At 50.2% G+C, this 18649-nt stretch overlaps 8 protein-coding genes across 8 annotated transcripts; 7 read left to right on the plus strand and 1 right to left on the minus strand.

The window, feature by feature from the left end:
• Nucleotides 1-548: 548 nt before the first annotated feature.
• N7466_003830 (uncharacterized protein) lies at nucleotides 549-1013 on the plus strand (the record flags this gene model as incomplete). The annotated part of the gene is made up of 1 exon (XM_057163227.1): nucleotides 549-1013. The coding sequence occupies one exon, from the start codon at nucleotides 549-551 to the stop codon at nucleotides 1011-1013; it is 465 nt and encodes a 154-aa protein (XP_057021908.1).
• A 1118-nt stretch (nucleotides 1014-2131) lies between these two features.
• Nucleotides 2132-2785, plus strand: N7466_003831 (DUF2470 domain-containing protein; the record flags this gene model as incomplete). The annotated part of the gene is made up of 1 exon (XM_057163228.1): nucleotides 2132-2785. One exon carries the CDS (start codon nucleotides 2132-2134, stop codon nucleotides 2783-2785), a length of 654 nt encoding a protein of 217 aa, XP_057021909.1.
• A 709-nt stretch (nucleotides 2786-3494) lies between these two features.
• N7466_003832 (40S ribosomal protein eS8) lies at nucleotides 3495-4294 on the plus strand (the record flags this gene model as incomplete). Its single annotated transcript, XM_057163229.1, has 2 exons — nucleotides 3495-3568; nucleotides 3763-4294. 2 exons carry the CDS (start codon nucleotides 3495-3497, stop codon nucleotides 4292-4294), a joined length of 606 nt encoding a protein of 201 aa, XP_057021910.1.
• Nucleotides 4295-4736: 442 nt separating this feature from the next.
• On the plus strand, nucleotides 4737-5876 carry N7466_003833 (uncharacterized protein; the record flags this gene model as incomplete). The annotated part of the gene is made up of 1 exon (XM_057163230.1): nucleotides 4737-5876. One exon carries the CDS (start codon nucleotides 4737-4739, stop codon nucleotides 5874-5876), a length of 1140 nt encoding a protein of 379 aa, XP_057021911.1.
• A 759-nt stretch (nucleotides 5877-6635) lies between these two features.
• Nucleotides 6636-9547, minus strand: N7466_003834 (UTP14 family protein; the record flags this gene model as incomplete). Its single annotated transcript, XM_057163231.1, has 2 exons — nucleotides 6636-6818; nucleotides 6881-9547. 2 exons carry the CDS (start codon nucleotides 9545-9547, stop codon nucleotides 6636-6638), a joined length of 2850 nt encoding a protein of 949 aa, XP_057021912.1.
• Nucleotides 9548-9822: 275 nt separating this feature from the next.
• Nucleotides 9823-10268, plus strand: N7466_003835 (mitochondrial 54S ribosomal protein mL41; the record flags this gene model as incomplete). The annotated part of the gene is made up of 2 exons (XM_057163232.1): nucleotides 9823-10005; nucleotides 10059-10268. 2 exons carry the CDS (start codon nucleotides 9823-9825, stop codon nucleotides 10266-10268), a joined length of 393 nt encoding a protein of 130 aa, XP_057021913.1.
• A 733-nt stretch (nucleotides 10269-11001) lies between these two features.
• N7466_003836 (HECT-type E3 ubiquitin-protein ligase) lies at nucleotides 11002-14783 on the plus strand (the record flags this gene model as incomplete). Its single annotated transcript, XM_057163233.1, has 2 exons — nucleotides 11002-13025; nucleotides 13091-14783. 2 exons carry the CDS (start codon nucleotides 11002-11004, stop codon nucleotides 14781-14783), a joined length of 3717 nt encoding a protein of 1238 aa, XP_057021914.1.
• A 1171-nt stretch (nucleotides 14784-15954) lies between these two features.
• pab1 (polyadenylate-binding protein) lies at nucleotides 15955-18297 on the plus strand (the record flags this gene model as incomplete). The annotated part of the gene is made up of 2 exons (XM_057163234.1): nucleotides 15955-18077; nucleotides 18141-18297. 2 exons carry the CDS (start codon nucleotides 15955-15957, stop codon nucleotides 18295-18297), a joined length of 2280 nt encoding a protein of 759 aa, XP_057021915.1.
• Nucleotides 18298-18649: the final 352 nt, after the last annotated feature.

The raw sequence follows: 18649 nt of genomic DNA on the forward strand, positions 1-18649 counted from the left end.
CCACAGTTGTACCGGCTGTCATGTTCAGCCCAAGGGCTGGTTATTGGTTCTGACCACGAGAAAAAGTCGTGGGTCCAGGGGGAGAATTCTTAAGTTGTGGTAATTATAGATCCAGTGGCCGTATGGGTTATTTTGCTGCTGATCTCTTGAGTGTCTCGGCCGGGGTCGATTCCTATGGACACGCCCTGGGAACCTTGAAGTGGGACAACGTATCTTGCATGACGCGGGTGGTTTTTTTTTTTTTAATTGTTTTTTTTTTCTCTTGGAAGTAAAATAAAACCAAATCATCTATGACGGAGCATCATTGTGGTATCTGTGAGAGTGAGGTGTACAGCCGCTAACGTCATTGTCCCTGTTGAGTTGATTTACTTCCCATTATTCTCATATCCATTCAATTCATATCACCGCCTGCCATTTCCTCGTCTTTAATCCTTTCCTCCATTCTGCTTTCAAGCTTTCATCTGCGGTGTCCAATCCCCCATCCTTGATTATATCCATTCGAGTCGCATCTTCTTTGTTCATCGAATACCAAAGTCATCATCTTCACTATGGCCACCGCCGAAAAGACCCAACAGAAGCAGAAGCAGTTCCAAGTCCCTGACGAGGAGTCTGGTGAGGACTATGATAGCGCCGACGATTACACGGACGAAGATGACCAGAACCCTCCCGCTCAAAACAATCAGCTACAACGTCGCCGTCGGCCACAGCAGCAACAACAAAAGGCCAAGCAGCAAGATGAGCTCGACGAATATTCGGACGAAGATGACTACTCGGACGAATATGATGATGAATATTCCGACGATGAAGAAGTTATGCAGCCCAGGAGGGCCATGCAACCCTACAGTCAACGCACTAGTGACATGATTCCGGAGGGTGACTTTAACGTGATTGACGAAAAGGCAAAGAGCATCGATGAAGAGGAAGGTATGAAGTTGAAGATTGAATTGAATCTGGAGATTGAAGTGGAGCTCAAGGCCCGTATCCATGGTGACTTGACCCTGGCTCTGATGTAAGTTGTGCTACTTGGACCCTTTCCCTTCCCTTCCCTCTACAATGAACTACGCTCAACCGAGATTAGGAGTTGATCTCATTTGCCACAGTGCATAAACGGCACGATTCCCATACTCTTGACACGGGTTTCAATTCCCTCAAGAGTGTATGCTGCTTTACTTTGAAATATTTCGCTACGCCTGGATACTCATGATTGTCACGATCGATATTTCGTCCTTATTTCTGGAGCTTTTCCTTTTTCTTCTTCTTTCATCTTCATTTCATAGAACCCCGACTTGGTCATCTAATCCCTGTTCTATTTTTGACTTTCTTGGATCTCATGGTCTATGGTCGTGGCACAGGTTTTCAATACAAACGAACCCTGTAACTACCAAATGTATATATTCTCTCTCCGTCCTCAAGCAATTTAAAACGTGATACTCAATATACCTACGCTTACTATGCAGTACATATAGCGGGCCATACGAGACCCATAGGCTGTAGACACCATGACCGAGCTACCAGTTGACCATAAACATAACCTTTTTGGAATGAAACTGCGCATATCCTTAACATTGAATGTGACCATAGTCTCTTCTTGACTTAGTGTGTGGTCGTTGTAAGCACTTCACTATGATGGAAGAATCTGCGTATATTCTCAACAAATGCGAGGGCTCGTTTTGAACCTGCTTCATATTTGAATCTGGTCTGTAAGCTTGAAGTATGCATCCACATTTGCAGACGAATGTTACAGGTAAGTAGTAAATTCATTTTATCTGCCCAGGTAGTGTTTGCACAGTGGGCGATATTCGACAAATAATAAACATTCCTTCGTGTAGAATTTGTTTCCCACCTGCATGCTTCCAAGGTTGTAGAATTGTGCTGTTGTAGCTATTTGAAAATGCACGATCGCACATGTTTGGAGAAAAGGCAGCACTAGTATAATATATAGCGTGATGGGGCCGAGGGTTGCTCGGGCTTGGCGCGGGATCGAGTCCGTCGACATACGTTGTGACCATTCAAACGTTGAAGTTCTCTTTTTCATGTACCTCTGAAGTAACTCACTTCCTGCCTTTCAATACAAATAAAAGCTCTTCTTCAATCTGCTCCGCGATAACAAGCCCCAGGGCCATCTGCAACCATGTCCAAAGACTTTATTATCAAGCACATGAACGCCGATCACGGCGACTCCCTCCAGCTCTACCTACAAGCATTCAACAAAATCAGCGCACGCGAAGCCCACGGTGCCCAAATCGAAGACCTGACCCTCTCAAACCTTGTGCTCCGCGCCAATGGAACACGCTACAATGTCCCTATTGATCCCGCCATGAAAGACTTCAGCGAATCCCGCAGCCGCTTGGTCGCACTGCACAAGGACAGTCTGCAGCGCCTTGGCCGCTCCGACATCATGTTGACGGAGTACCGAGCTCCCCAGGGAGTTGTTCAAAATGTGGTCTTTGCATTGTGCCTCTTCACCTATGTGAGCTGCTTCAAGCGCAGCAATCTGCTACCGGGTTCCTTCGTCTACGAGAACCTTGGATACAAATACGTGCCCGACTTTGCGCACTTTGTCTACAACATCCAGCCGCTACTGTTCCCAGTTGTGTTGGCTATTCATATCTTTGAATCGGCTCTTTTGGCTATCCTCAAGTTGAAGCCCCATGGGGTTCCGTTTTTGTCCGGGCTGTGGTGCAAATGGGTGGCTTCGTGCTTTGTGGAAGGCTTCGGGTGTTTCCAGCGAATTGCGGAATTTGTGAAAGAGGAGCGGGCGAAGAAAGGCGAGAAGAGCCAATAAAGCAAGCATGATTTGAATCTTTGAAGAAGATAAAAATAAGAATATACTAGAACAGAAATCGGTATAAAATAAAACAAATCTTTTTAAGATTGGCCATGGCTCAAATTATTGTATTAGCTGAAGCTGCCCAGACTATGGGGACAAGTAGGAATGGAAAAGCGGGACCAAAGAGATACGATGAGTCAGCAACATCGCCCCATCCTGTCACGGGACCCAAGGTCATCTGCTTAGGTAACGATCGGCTAGTCCACTTGCGGACTAGTGTCAGTTAGGGCAACCGCACAAGCGAGCGACACAGTGCGCCCTGCGAAATTCGACGGACTCCACGACCGCATCTTCCAACGACACCCCATCGACAACCGTTCTGCTTTTGGTGAAGGGCTGCAGAACTAGAGGTGAGTTTCCCTCCCGATCGCATCGCTTTCCCTTTTATCTCCCCTTCTGCTTCGTCCGGGTCGACAATCAAGTACCATTCGAGAAAAATCCATCATCCGGGAATTATTCGATTTCGAGATCGCCTTCCACTCGTCCTTGACAACCTTTCAACACATCGCCGCACCGTTTCTACTTTTTCAATTTGGATCTTGCATTATCACTCGTGACGAATCAGAAGCGTTGGAGAAAAGGAATTTCAGGAAGCACACATATCAAAGGACCCGAGTTCTAATTTTTCTATTGTGATCAACAGACCCCCTCATCAACCGCAAATATGGGTATCTCTCGTGATTCTCGCCACAAGCGCAGCGCCACTGGTGCCAAGCGCGCATACTACCGCAAGAAGAGGTACGGTGCTCTTGTCAAATTCAGTTGGATATTTTCCCTTCCTATGTGTTGTGCGGGGATGGAAATCGAGAATGGCTGTGGTGCATTAGAGGACTGTCCCCTTGTGACATTGAGGAATACACACGAACACCCTGGAGCACACAACAATTTTTTCTTTTGAAACATCGAATTCTGACTTGATATCTTTCCAACAGAGCCTTCGAGAAGGGTCGCCAGCCCGCTAACACTCGTATCGGTACCAAGCGCATCCACCTGGTCCGTACCCGTGGTGGTAACCAGAAGTTCCGTGCCCTCCGTATCGAGTCCGGTAACTTCTCTTGGGGTTCCGAGGGTGTTGCCCGCAAGACCCGTGTCATCGGTGTCTCTTTCCACCCCTCCAACAACGAGTTGGTCCGCACCAACACCTTGACCAAGTCCGCTGTTGTCCAGATTGACGCTGCTCCTTTCCGTCAATGGTACGAGGCCCACTACGGCCAGGGTATCGGCCGTCGCCGCCAGGTTAAGACCGAGGGCGCCGAGGAGGAGAAGAAGAGCAAGTCTGTTACCAAGAAGCAGGCTGCTCGTTACGCCGACCAGGGCAAGGTTGAGGGTGCCATTGAGCGCCAGTTCGAGTCCGGTCGCCTGTACGCTGTTGTGGCCTCCCGCCCCGGCCAGTCTGGCCGTGTCGACGGTTACATCCTGGAGGGTGACGAGTTGGCTTTCTACCAGAAGGCTATCCGCAAGTAAACGAAAAAACAAAAGGGAAAACCATACGGTTGGGCGCCGCATGGGTTGTCGTTGCACGGGTGGTTTTCGGAGTTTGAGCTATGTTTACCAGAAAACTTTCATGATCTGGGCATCCACGGATGTGATGTCTGTAGAGCTCTGAGCCGTCCATTCTATAGGAATGATTTCCTGTTTACGTTATTTTTTTTCTTCTTCATCTTGCTTCTCCTAGTAGTCAATTTCTCTCAAATTCTCTCCTCGTAGTATTTTCAAACTGTATCTCATATCTGATGGGGCCAAGGGCGGGCTGTGAAGCGGAGACCTGACGTCCTACCCCCGCGAACCATCTAAGGTGTCGGAGACATTTTGATCCCAGTTCTCAACACTTCTTCTTCTTCCCCTTGTAATCTAATCTCTCACATATCCTCTATCCGATCCATTCGAAATACACCCTTTACCCACCATGACCTTGTCTGCGCGGGTTAAAACCCGCATCTGCATGATCTCCGATACCCACACGAATGTCCCTCTCCCCGCCATCAACAAGGACCATGCGTTCCGAGACCCGCTTCCAAAATCAGACGTCCTTCTCCATGCCGGCGATCTTACCAAAGTAGGCTACAAGGTCGAGTACGAGCAGACGATCTCGATGCTCAAAGCTGCCAACGCCGAACTGAAACTTGTCATCGCCGGCAATCACGACCTCACCCTCGACGAGGAATACTTCACGACATTCGGCTACAGACGGCATCGTAAGCCCATTCGCCTCGGTGTCCAACCACCAGTCCAACCACCAGTCCTAGGCGATGACGGAGAGTCCATCATGCAAACGAATCGCACTGGCGCCATTCCTGCCCTCGAAGACATGAAAGCCTACGTCCGCAGCGTCAAGGACCTTTGGACCAACCAGTCGGCCCGTGATGCCGGAATCCGCTACCTCGAAGAAGGCGTACACTCCTTCACTCTATCCAATGGCGCAAAGCTCACCGTCTATGCCTCGCCGTATCAACCAGAGTTCTGTCGCTGGGCTTTTGGATACCCCCGCTCCGAAGACCGCTACAATCCTCCCTTCCCAGGCAGCAGCGCAGCCCCACCTGCCAACCCGGTCCCTGACCACCCCAACATCGATGTAATGCTCACACACGGTCCACCAGCTGGGATCCTCGATCTGGTGGGCCAAGGGACAACTGTTGATCGCCTTGGTGCCTCGAGAGAAAGTCATGTGGGCTGTACACATCTTCTTCGTGCTGCTGAACGTGCCCGTCCCCGCATCTACCTCTTCGGACATATCCATGAAGCCTGGGGCGCCGTACGCGGCGAGTGGAATTCCTTTGCCGATGGTGGCGTCAAACAGACGCGTATCGTGAAAAGTAAAGAAGAGATGCTAGAAAAGCAGGGCGCATTTTACGATATGAGCTCCGAAAGTGGCGAGAAGCCGCTTGAGTTCGGAAAAGAGACCCTTTTCGTGAATGCTAGCATTTGTACTCTCTCTTATCAGCCAGACAATGCACCCTGGGTTGTTGACTTGGATCTCCCCTTGGCAGATACTGAAGATCAGTCTGGGAAGCAGGCACAAGACAAGGCTCCGAATGAGACGAAGTAGGAATAAGTGGTTCATGGTCCCGACCTGAGGTTCATCTTTGTCTGCTTTTCTTTTATTTGGAGTTTTGTTTTGGCGCACTGGTTGTGCAATGAATTAATGAGATATGAATTACATATATAGGCATAGCTAGAACTTCTTAAACATTCCTACAAAATACTACACTTACCTACACCCCAGAAAAAACTTTCCTAGGTGGAACCAATGTTTGAAGTTGAACACTCAGGTGCCGGAAGAAGTGGAGACTACACAAACATATATGTACTATGTCTACTAGGTACTAAGGATGTACCCACCTGCCCGTGCGGGCAGAGACATCAGTTCAAAACACACATCATGTGCACATGCATGTGATATATGTAGAAAAGTTACATAGGAGCCTCCAGAAAGTGGAACCTTGGAACAATTGAATATTTGTTCAAATGTTAGAGGTCCCGGGGCTACTAGGAAACTGCAGTCAACAGGCAGGTCAACTGATAGTCAACTGATAGTCAACTGGACATATCTATAATGTACTTTCAAGGTTAGGACGAGCCTGACTTCAGCTCTACAGTGTATTACTCATGCATATGTGGATGTCAACATTGATGCTTCCAAGTCTTCAAAAAACTTTTTGTAAAATCGGCACAATCTATGTGGTATTTTAGGTGACTGAAAAGATAACAATGCAAAATGTCATTCCAAGCCATGGAAGACACGCCAGAGAAAAAATGTACATAAAGCCAAACGTGTCAGGCGCTTTGTCAATCGTTGCAGAGATCATCACTTCATGGGCTTCTCCATGGGCTTGATGATGCCCTGCTTGACAATGACACGAGGCTTGGTTCCACTCTGGAAAGTTTCCTTCGTAGACCATTCCGGACCCAGAGGCATACGCAGCGAGCGTTCATACTGTGCCTTCGTCTCGTATTGGTGAGGCAGTTGGCTTGCCATGTATTTGATATTCTGGGAGAAGAAAAAGAAGTCAGTAATTGATAAGGAACCATTTCTGAAAAGAGAAAACATACCTTCTTTACTCGCTTCTCGTTTATAATGACACGAGCGAGCTTGGCATCCTTGCGTTTCTCGGGGTTGACACCCTTCTCTGTGGTTAAGAAGCGCTTCTTGTTCTTCTGTGCCTTCTTGCTGACACCGTCACCGGCCCAGCTGCCCCATCCGTCGAGAGTGTTGTCAACGACCTTGTCGCCTTCGTCTGCAACTGTGTCCATCTTTTCTTGCTCGAAGTCTTCGACAACCTCGTCACCGGCGAAAGCTCTCTTGACAAGATCATGGTTCTTCAGCAGGACAGGCACATTATCTTCATCATCGCTATCGTTTTCATCATGAGGACGCTTCTTGGAAGAAGCTGCCTTGGCTGATTTGCTCTTCTTGGGTGGAGCAGGTGCTTGCGTGGGCTGTGGCTGATCATCGATAACTGAGATATCCATAGAATCTTGAGCATCGGTACCAGTCCGGCGACGGTTGGTGCGCTCGGTTTGAACCAGCCATGGGTTTTCTTCTTCAACGTTCTCCTTTGGCGGTTGGCTGAACATCTTGGTAGAGGGCTTGGCGGTAGTCTTCGGATCAGAAGCGACAGACTTCGACTTCACAGGACGATCAACTACAATGTCGATATCCTCGTCATCTGAGCCTGGCTTCTCCTCGAACTCGTTCCTTGGCAATGGCTTCGTCTGAACTTCAGGCTTTGACTGGCCAAACTTGCGTCGACCGACTTCCGACTCAGCCTCGGACTCTGGATCTTCGCCATTGAGCTCACGGTTTAGGCGTCTGAGTTCAGCATCATTCGCCTGCTTGCGAGCAGCATCCGCATTTTGCATAAACTTCATTTCGAAAAGGTCGGAATGCCGGCCCTTGGGGATCGCTTCGGTCGATTCATTATCCAAAGCACGCAGCTTCTTTTCTATCTTGCGCTTCTCCACATCTGAAGCATCCGAAGCCCAGGGATCGTCATCTTCGGACTCTGAGCTGGATGATTCCAGATAGGTGTCATCACCGCGAGAAACACTCTTTCCTTCAACTCGTCTCCGGAGCTCCTCTTCGCGAAGAGCCAAGTCGGCCGCATCGTTACGGGCATCTGCATCCCAGGCAGTACGGCCGGTCTCTTTCAAGCTCTTGGCCCACTTGCTGTCGCGGTGCTTGGAGCCCATACGGGCTTCAGCTCGCATTCGCTCATTCTTTTCAATGTCCATCTCATCCATGTCCACACCGGCCTCCATAAGCGCCTGTTGCTCTTGCTGCTCAAGACGCTCACGCTCCTTGCGGTGCACACGACGGTATGATTTACTCTTGATCTTCTTAATTCGCTTAGCACGAACCTCCTCGCGGAAGAGCAGATCACGTCGCTTCCGGAGCTCAGCACGACGGGCCTGAATCTCTTCAAGAGGCAATGTACGAGCTTGAATATCCTCAAAGCCTGCGACTTGCTCCTCAGCTGACTTGCCGTGAGTTTCTGCCAATCCACTCTCAACAAGAATGCTCTGAATAGTGCTTTCCAGGTCGTTCGTCGGCTTTACCACGTCCAAGCGGTGGACTTGCTGGTTATCTGGATCGGGAAGAGGGAACATAAGATGGTCGGCTCTGCGGTTGTGTTTGACAGTGTCGATCCAACGATCCAATGTTTCTTTACTCTTCTCGTAAGCCGCAGCGCGGTCAATCTTATCTTGTTGGCGTTTTGCCAAGGGAGCATCCAGCTTGCCCGGAATCCCAGACTTGGATGTTTGAGCAGCAGTAGCCTCGACATGCTTCAAAGAGCTCTTGAGACGCGAATCTGTGATTGAGGGCAGAAGATCGGCGACAGTCAATTTTTTAGAAGAAGTTAAGCCATACTCAGTAGGCTTGCTCTGTTCTTGTGATTTTTGGGTGGATTTGGTGCGACGCCCGGTCTCCATGGAGTTAACGAAGTCTTGGAGCTTACTCAAGCCGTCATTCTTGCCATCGAACTCCTCATCGTCAGAAAGAGACAGCCCAGTGTCGTCACTCAGGTCCTCTTCGCTGTCTGCCTCCGAGCCTGAGTCCTCTTCACTGTCATCAGCCGCTGCTTTTTTTGATTTTGCGGCAGCTTTTTTGGCTTCGGCCTCTTCCTCAGCGGTGTTCATATCCCAAGCAGTCAGAAGGTCCACGGCATCTTCGCCGAGCTCATCATCTTCTTCATCCTCATCCTCAGACTCCTCAGATGCATCGACGTCCTCGGATAGACTGATCTCTGCACGTTTCTTTGTAGGTTTCTTCGGTGCGGATCTGGGCTTAGAGCTTCCACGGAATGTAAAGCCTTCGAATCTTTCTTCGTCACTCTCTCCAAGAGCTTCGTCACTGTCCAGAGACTCATCGTCATCACTGTCCACCTGTCCCAATTTCCACTCGTGACCCTCGCTGTCACTGCCACCGTTGAGGCTGCCGTCTTCGGTAGCGTTGTTGAATCTCCGGCGCTTGTAGTTTGGGACCTCTCCATCTTCGTCTTCACCGTCTTCGTCATCACCGCGGTTGTTGAATTTGCGTTCTGTACCGTCGTCGTAAAAACCTAATCGATTCCGGCGCACACCAAGCTTGGTGGTAATTTGTTTCTCGGCGATAGAGAGCGCATTAATCGCACGGGTGCTCTTGCGCTTCGGTGCTGGTCTGCCTTTTGAGCCTTCCCGGTCTTTCGGACCCCGCAAGTTGGTTTGCTGGCGAGGCATGGTTGCGATTTATCGGAGGAAAGCGCAAAAGGAAAAACTCAGGACCCTCAGTTTTCACAAAGAATGTACAAAAAAGACCAAGTTCCCGTGTTGGTTGGGAAAGGGTTTAGTTTGAGTGGTCCGTTCAACTTTTCTTTTTTTTTTTGGCTGCGAAAAAAAAGTTCTCGGCGTGGAGATTGGCGCGTCTGACCGCCCGGACTTAGGATTTCTCAACCTCGACTGCTTTACATTGTCGCCCTGACTTGTTTAGCCCACCGTTTACAACGCTCGTCAATATGTTTAAAGCTTCACCTACTATGATGGCGCGCCTGCGCTTCACAACGAAATCGGTCAATGGCGGTTACTACAAGGGTACCCGGACAGGATCGATGGGTCACTTTGACAAGAAGGGCAACTACGTGATTGACTACCAGAAAGTCCGTACCTATGTGGTTCCTGAGGATCTAAATGAATTCGATGTTCGTGCAATTAACTTCATCTCATTTTAAATCGAATGCTAACCCGAAGACAGCTCACCCCTTTCGTCTCGAAGAAAGTGCAACCCAAGCGTGATCAATATGTCAAGCAGATCACCCGGAATGGCCGCACAGTGACAGTGGTTGACAGCCTGAAGGGCCAAGATTACATTAACATCTGGGGTGACAAGAATGCCGAAGAGGTTGTCGCTCGCGAGGCTGCCGAAGAACAGAGCAAAGAGGACCCATCTCGACCCAGTCAATAAGCGCCTCCGAAGCATACCATTATACCCACCGACTGTTAGTACATGTACCTTTCCACATATATACCCACAACAGTCGTTTAACAATCTTATGCAGGGGCTCCCTAGACAAAAAAACACAGCTTGTCGCCCATCAATCACCCCCGACGGCCTACTTCCTCGATCCACTCCTCTACTACTCGCTGGCCGATCGCACCACCTTTGTATTATATGTACAGCATACCTGAATGAATACGGGTCTTGATCAACCCTTTCGGCATCCAGCGTCCGTGGATGTTGATTTTATGCATGCCCCGGTCACCCGGCCTTTGGGACGAAGGGCTTGAATGCAAACGTTGAGCATTCTGGACCAATTTTATAGAATATACCTGCAAAATGATTCGAATTCCTATGTTAGGTTCATGCTTGCTCTAAGCCATCTGCCTTGCCGTATTGCCTTCATAGAATAGCCTATTGGAATGGGACTGTAAAAGAACTTGGCCTTTAGTGTGGAGTTAATGTGGCATTATAAAGCCCACCGCCTAAATTGGTGCGTGTGCCGTGTGCATATCGCCGATAAGCAACACACGTATCGTAGCCCGCGTATGTCATAGTTCTTCACATTCGCTTTCATTGCCCACTGTTGCGAGATGGGCTTGCATCTCGTCTTTTTTTATTGCATCCAGAGCGACTTGATTTGAATAGACCCACACTCCCCGCAACCCTCGCCTTACCTCTGGGCTACCAGGCTCCCAGGATGTTCCAATCCTTTACCGGGAACTCACGTCGTCCGCGGCAAGTGAACCTAAGTGGCCGCAACAATAATCCCTTCGCTGCATTCCCCGGAAGCTCCCCAGGCCGACCGGCTCCGCATGCCTCGAACCCACAGAGCGCTGTTGCCATTGCACAGCAGGAACGGATGCAGAGACAGCGGGACAGAGAGAAACACAATGCGGTTCGGGTCATCCAGCGAGTGTGGCGGGGCGATAGCAGTAGGAGGACTACATATAACGCGTGGAGATCAGAGTGGGATGCCAAAGAGCGGGCTAGGTCAGATGCTATGGATCTCGCTGGCGGAGCCGAACTTGGCGCGGGGAATATGGCATTCCTCTCACGCCTGCCTGCTCCGTATGCCACTGCAGACCAATGTCTGGACCAGCTTCGGCTTTTAGTCCAGTTCGTCTCAGCACGGAAGCGAGATGACATTCTGCGGCTTATTTACTTTGTGAATGCATTTGAACAGACCTTGCGAAGTCTGCCTACGATCGCTACTGAAGGCGAATGGACCAAGCTCCTCAAACGGCTGGCTCTCGCCGTGCTGCGTGCGCTGAAGTCCGCACCCATATCCTGCGTTCCTTCTGTTGACGTTGAGCCTTTACTCCGGGGGGTAGTCTTTCTAGTCGAACTAATCCCCAAGCAAATGGCCCTAATCGCTGATACCTATTATGATGCCATGGGTTTCCTGACCATGAACTTGTCAAGTGTGCAATCTTCCAGCACAAGAGAGTTCACGCCCAGCCCGCAAAGTCTTAAAAACTCTGTCCTTGCTCTTCTGCGGCCCATCACCTCGGAAACCATGTCGGCATATGAATCCTTCGCAGCCTTATATCTGACCATCCCCGACCTTGGGACATACCTTGGCAAGCTTGATGATTTGGCCAACCATATAAATTACCGCATGCTTGCCTTGGCTGTGTCGTCTCGTCTCAGCTCAACTGGCAAGGGCTCTCGCACCCTAGATGCCATGCAGGCTCGGATTTGGTTGTTTTCTTACTTGGTTTTCTTCCACCGATATGCCCTGGGTAGTGAAGCGAATGTTCGATCACCAGAGCTCGAATTCGTGAGCGTAGTCTCCGATCTCCTCACATCTACGGCGACTCATCTTATGCAAGGCCTAGAGGCGGAAGATCCAAGTGATCTGGACTCCTCAACAGGCGCACAGCCCTTGCACCCATTTATCAAGGAACAGCTCACCAGTCTTGTCAACCAAAGTAGCGTCACTGGACTTCTTTCTCCTATTCGATCGTCTCACCAGGCACAAACGGACCCCACAAGAAGCGAGTCTGACGCATCAAAGGAAGCCCGGGTTCTTGCTACATATGCATTGAACCTACTCAGAATATTCCCTCGCCGTGGAGATGACATCAGGATGTGGCTTTACTTGGGATCAGCTCCGTCTGGAGAGCACATCTCAGGCCAGCCAGATGCAAAGGTACCAGCAATAAAATATTTCTGGCAAGCATCTAAATCAAGTCGCATATTTGAGTTAATCAGCAGTGACTCAACTAAAGTGCTCCCGTTATTGCAAGCACACGGAGACTCCAAAGAACCTTCCCAGATATCTCAGAACCAACGAGATCAAGAGTGGACCACCATACTGCTTTTCCTAGAGCTTTATACATTTGTTTTGAAGGTCATGGACGATGACGAATTCTTCTCTAGTACATCATCCTTCACATCTCCGGACGATAAAGTTTCATGGACAAGAGAGAGTGCATTGCCTCTAGGAGATGTCAAGGATATGACGATTTTCCTCAAAAACCTGGCATTTACTCTTTACTGGAATGCCGTTGATTTGAGTGAGCCGGAGCTTCGACCCACTGCGGTTAGCCTGAGCAGTTATTTCAGCAACACTGGTTCCACTGCCGATTCTACCCTGCCAATCACAAAGGAGTTGGAGGTAAAAAGCCAAACCAACTACCTCCCAGGTGTTACTGGAATACCCCTAGAGTACTTCAAAGGGCTAGTGACAGGGTTACTTCGAATGCTACATGAGAGAGAGTAAGTGAAACTTGTAATTCACCTTGACAATCACCGTGACATTAACCGTGGCTTTGTTTTTACAGTTCTCGTCGGAAGTTCCTTCCCAAAGACCACTGGCTTATGACCAGTCGCTTCGACATGGAAGGTTTCATATCCTCCGTTGTCGCGGAAGAAGAGAAGAGATACGAATTCCAAGCCCAGGCCGACGATCCTGATCACATCGATTTGGTGAACGAAGACACCGATCGAATCAACGAGCCATCCGGGCTAGCAGGGACCGGTCACGCTCAACAGACCATTCGCTTTGAGGCATTGAGACGCCACCAACAACGAACTGTACGTGGGCGCATTTTGGCGGCTATTGCACCCAGACTAGAGATTCTCCGAAACATGCCGTTTTTCATTCCCTTCACGACCAGAGTTCAAATATTCCGGGAGTTCATCTACCATGATCAGCACCGCCGTCGACATGGGTTTGTGGAACCTGACGCTTGGCGCGCATCTATCGCACAGGCCACAATGGGACAGGTGGTCAATGGCCATCCAGTCGTGCAGGATGTTCTTGGTCGGCACCAGGCTGAGATCCGGCGTGAGCACGTCTTTGATGATGCCTTGGGTCAATTCTATCAACTGGGAGATGGCCTGAAAGAACCTATTCAAATCAGTTTCATTGACCGATTTGGGAGCATGGAAGCAGGTATTGATGGCGGCGGTGTCACCAAGGAGTTCTTGACGAGCATTACCAGTGAAGCATTCAAGACCGAGGATGGGTTCAACATGTTTTCAGAGAATGATCAGCATTTGTTATATCCCAACCCCACCGCTGTTGAACAGTGCAAGGAACAGATGCGAGAGATTCATGTGATGGAGCAGAGCACGGATTGGACAGGGAATATTCGAGAGCTGCTTCGGCGATATGAGTTTCTCGGACGCATTATCGGAAAATGCCTCTACGAAGGAATCTTAGTTGACGTCAACTTTGCGCCGTTCTTCCTTCTGAAATGGGCGTTGACTGGCGGTAGTGGATCTGCTTTGAAAGAGTCCTCGTACCGAGCCAATCTTAACGACTTAAAGGACCTTGATGCAGGTTTATACCAGGGTTTGTTGAAACTGAAGAACTACCCTGGCGAAGTTGAAGATTTTGCGCTCGACTTCACGGTGACTGATACCATTCCGGTTTCTGGATCAAATAATCGTATGGTCACAAAGGAATTGAGACCCGATGGCTCGAATATTCCTGTCACAAACCAAAATCGGTTGGTTTATATTTCTTACATTGCACGATACCGCCTGCAGGCACAACCGATACAGCAAACCAACGCCTTCCTTCAAGGACTGGGACAAATCATCCAACCATCTTGGTTGTCCATGTTCAACCAATCTGAATTGCAGACTCTAGTGAGTGGAGAGACGGGTGACATCGATGTGGAAGATTTGCGACGTAACACGCAGTATGGCGGAGTATATGTGATCGGTGACGATAATCAGGAGCACCCGACCATCAAGATCTTCTGGAAAGTGTTGCACCAGATGACCACGGAGGAACGGCAGAAAGTCTTGCGGTTTGTGACGTCGACTCCGCGGGCTCCACTGCTTGGATTCAGTCATCTCCATCCGCGATTCAGTATCCGAGACTCAAGCGAGGATCAAACACGATTGCCCAGCACAAGTACTTGTGTGAACTTGTTAAAGCTGCCGCGGTACTCGAATGCCGAAACACTCCGAACCAAGCTGTTGTACGCAGTGAGCTCAGGAGCCGGATTTGATTTGAGTTAGGGTTGATGTTGATTACCCTGGGTTTGATTCTCATTGAATCGTGTTTCATTTTCCTTTATACCTTTTCGTTATCCCATTTTTCTTTTATTCTACAATTTTGTTGGTCCGTTCTACTGTTCCTCATTGTGCATCATGTATGCATAGCACTGGCGTCGAGCGAATAATATCGGGTAGCTTATTGGGTACGTACTGCGGATAGAGGATCTGCCGAGGGTAAGGAATGCGACTTGTGGACACACACATTATCCCTTTCTATCTTCCGTATCTCTCGGATTGTTCTGCTGCTAGATTCCAAGCCTTGTTTTTTTGGTTGTCTTTCTTTCCGATTCCAGTAATTTCAATACATTCCCCGTGGTATGAGAAGGAATGAGGGAACAATAGAAAAAAACAAATAAATCACTTGTATTGTCGTTGTTGTAGAGTATCCTAATGTCATGTGGCAGATCACCTGACGCGCAACACAAAGTGAAAAGAACAAAGTTTACAGTGAATAACGGCCTACCGCCTGCCCCAATGGGCCAAGTGGGGGCACTGGGACTGCGGACTGAGTTTTCTGGAAAAAAACCGCCATCACATTAATTTTTCTTCTTTTCCATCCCTCGTCTCTGTCAATCCCCCTCCTCTCTCTCTTAGGGAAACTCTTTTTTTCCTTTCGAACCTCTTATCGAAAGCTTTTAAAAAATCTCAAAAAAAACCCAGAAAACTTTCGAAAAAATCATATCCCTATCTTATCTTCCCCTCCATTGTGCGGTGTGTTGAACTTCTTTCACCCGTTCTTCCAGGTTGGTCGCGCCCCTCGAAACATTCACTCTCCTACCCACTTTCCAGACTGTTCTTGAATGCCCCGGACCGGGACTTGTGTTCTTTTTGGATATAAATCATTTCCTACCATCTTCTCCCATCTCCCTCCCATTACCATTGTGATTCCATCCTTTCAGAGCAGCCCAAAAACACAGTTCTTTGTTATGTGAGCACAGTGCGGCTTGTACGGCAACTTCCCATTCAGGATTCTTCGTTCACTCTTTCATCTCGACCACACGTGTATTCCTCGAATCGATTGGGGAATGCCGTGTAACGTTGAGAACCCACTTTCACTTCCATCCACATCCGAAAGCCTCGTGAATGTGCGCTGACTTGCTATCAGTACTAAAAAAAAAGAAAATCAGTCATCATGTCTGCTGAAACCGCCACCACCCCCGTTGTCGCTGAGAGCAGTGTCAACGTCGCCCCCGAGGCCAACGGTGCTCCTGCCGCTGCCGCCGCCGCCGAGACCGCCGGCGAGGGTGCCAATGCCCAGCCCCACTCTGCTTCCCTCTACGTTGGTGAGCTTGACCCCTCCGTCACTGAGGCCATGCTCTACGAGCTGTTCTCCTCCATCGGTCAGGTTGCTTCTATCCGTGTCTGCCGTGACGCTGTCACCCGCCGTTCGCTCGGTTACGCCTACGTCAACTACAACAATACAGCCGATGGTGAGCGTGCTCTCGAGGACCTGAACTACACCCTCATCAAGGGCAAGCCCTGCCGTATCATGTGGTCCCAGCGTGACCCCGCTCTGCGCAAGACTGGCCAGGGTAACGTTTTCATCAAGAACTTGGACAACGCCATTGACAACAAGGCTCTTCACGACACCTTTGCCGCCTTCGGTAACATTCTGTCCTGCAAGGTTGCCCAGGACGAGTTCGCCAACTCCAAGGGTTACGGTTTCGTTCACTACGAGACTGCCGAGGCTGCTAACAACGCCATCAAGCACGTGAACGGCATGCTTTTGAACGACAAGAAGGTCTTTGTCGGTCACCACATCTCCAAGAAGGACCGTCAAAGCAAGTTCGAGGAGATGAAGGCGAACTTCACCAACATCTACGTTAAGAACCTTGATACCGAGATCCCCGATGAGGAGTTCCGCATCATGTTCGAGCAGTTTGGTGAAATCACCTCCGCCACTCTCAGCCACGACCAGGATGGCAAGAGCCGTGGTTTCGGATTTGTCAACTACTCCACCCACGAGGCTGCGCAGGCCGCCGTCGATGAGATGAACGAGAAGGACATCAAGACCCAGAAGCTCTACGTTGGTCGTGCCCAGAAGAAGCACGAGCGCGAGGAGGAGCTCCGCAAGCAGTACGAGGCTGCCCGTCTCGAGAAGGCCTCCAAGTACCAGGGTGTCAACCTTTACGTCAAGAACCTTACCGACGACGTTGATGACGAGAAGCTCCGTGAGCTCTTCGTCTCCTACGGAACCATCACCTCCGCCAAGGTCATGCGCGACAGCCTGACCGACGGCTCTTCCAGCCCCGACTCTGAGGAGAAGGAGGCTTCTGAGGAGACTGAGGCTACCGAGGAGAAGGCCGAGGAGAAGGTCGAGGAGAAGGCTGAGGAGAAGACCGAGGAGAAGACCGAGGAGAAGACCGAGGAGAAGGCCGAGGAGAAGACTGAGGAGCAGTCCGAGGATGCCGAGGAGGAGGGCGAGAAGGGCGAGAAGAAGCTGCTTGGCAAGAGCAAGGGCTTCGGTTTCGTCTGCTTCAGCAGCCCCGATGAGGCCTCCAAGGCCGTCACCGAGATGAACCAGCGCATGGTCAACGGCAAGCCCCTCTACGTCGCTCTTGCCCAGCGCAAGGATGTCCGTCGCAGCCAGCTCGAGGCCAGCATCCAGGCCCGTAACACCATCCGTCAGCAGCAAGCCGCCGCTGCCGCTGGTATGCCCCAGCCTTACATGCAGCCCGCCGCCGTTTACTACGGCCCCGGCCAGCAGGGCTTCATCCCTGGTGCTCAGCGTGGTGGCATGCCTTTCCCTCCCCAGGGTGGTATGGTCATGGGAATCCCCGGTGGACGCCCCCAGTACCCCGCTGGTTTCCCCGGTCAGCAGGGTGGCCGCGGTATGCCCCCCAACCAACAGATCCCACCTAACTTCCAGGGCATGCCCATGGGTATGCAGGTTCCCGGTGGTGTTCCCAACGGTATGGGTTACCCCATGCAGGGTCAGTTCGGTCGTGGTGCTGGTGGTCGTGGCCAGGTCCCCGGAATGCCCATGGGTAACATGCGTGGTGGTCCTGGCTTTGGCCGTGGCGGTCCTCAGATGGGTCGTGGCCGTGGCCAGCCCGCTCCTGCCGGTCAGCCCGCTCAGGAGGCCGCTACTTCCAGCGGTATCAACCACCAGACTTTCGCTGCCGCTCCTCCCCCACAGCAGAAGCAGATGCTTGGTGAAGCTCTTTACCCTAAGATCCAAGCCCAGCAGCCCGAGCTCGCTGGTAAGATCACTGGTATGCTTTTGGAGATGGACAACAACGAGCTTCTTGGACTGTGAGTCTATACCCCCTTCCCTTTCAATCATTATTCACCATGTACTAATTATTTTTTATCCAGGCTCGACGAGGAGGATGCCCTCCGCGCCAAGGTCGACGAGGCTATTAATGTCTATGATGAGTACATGAAGAACAAGGGCACCGAGGGTGAGCAGGCTGGAGAGACCAAGCCTCAGGAGGCCGCCAAGGAGGTCGCTTCTGAGGAGAACAAGTCCTAAGCGACTTCTCTCTTAACGGTCGAGCGCATCAATGACGGTCGTGATTGGATGTCCAGGTCACGTACCGCCTCTCGGAAACTTGAATGCACGTTTTGATGACCTATTTTTTCTTTCTTGTTTCTTTTTTTTTTCATTTTACTTTTAACATCCCTTTCTGGCTCTTTCCCCCTGTCTTTCGACCCTGATATCCCGGTTTGAAAAGTTTTATCATTTTTTTTTGTGCTAGGCAGCGCACCTACTGGTGTCTATGAATGCGGCATGATGTCGGTTCTCTCTTTCATTCGCTTTCTTTATTTACCTAGTACACACTTCCGATCCTTACCTGGATATCTGGGATGATAAGCACGTACAG

Source organism: Penicillium verhagenii (assembly GCF_028828195.1).
Source record: "Penicillium verhagenii strain IBT 33310 chromosome Unknown utg000005l_segment0_segment0, whole genome shotgun sequence".
Taxonomy (NCBI): Eukaryota; Fungi; Ascomycota; class Eurotiomycetes; order Eurotiales; family Aspergillaceae; genus Penicillium; species Penicillium verhagenii.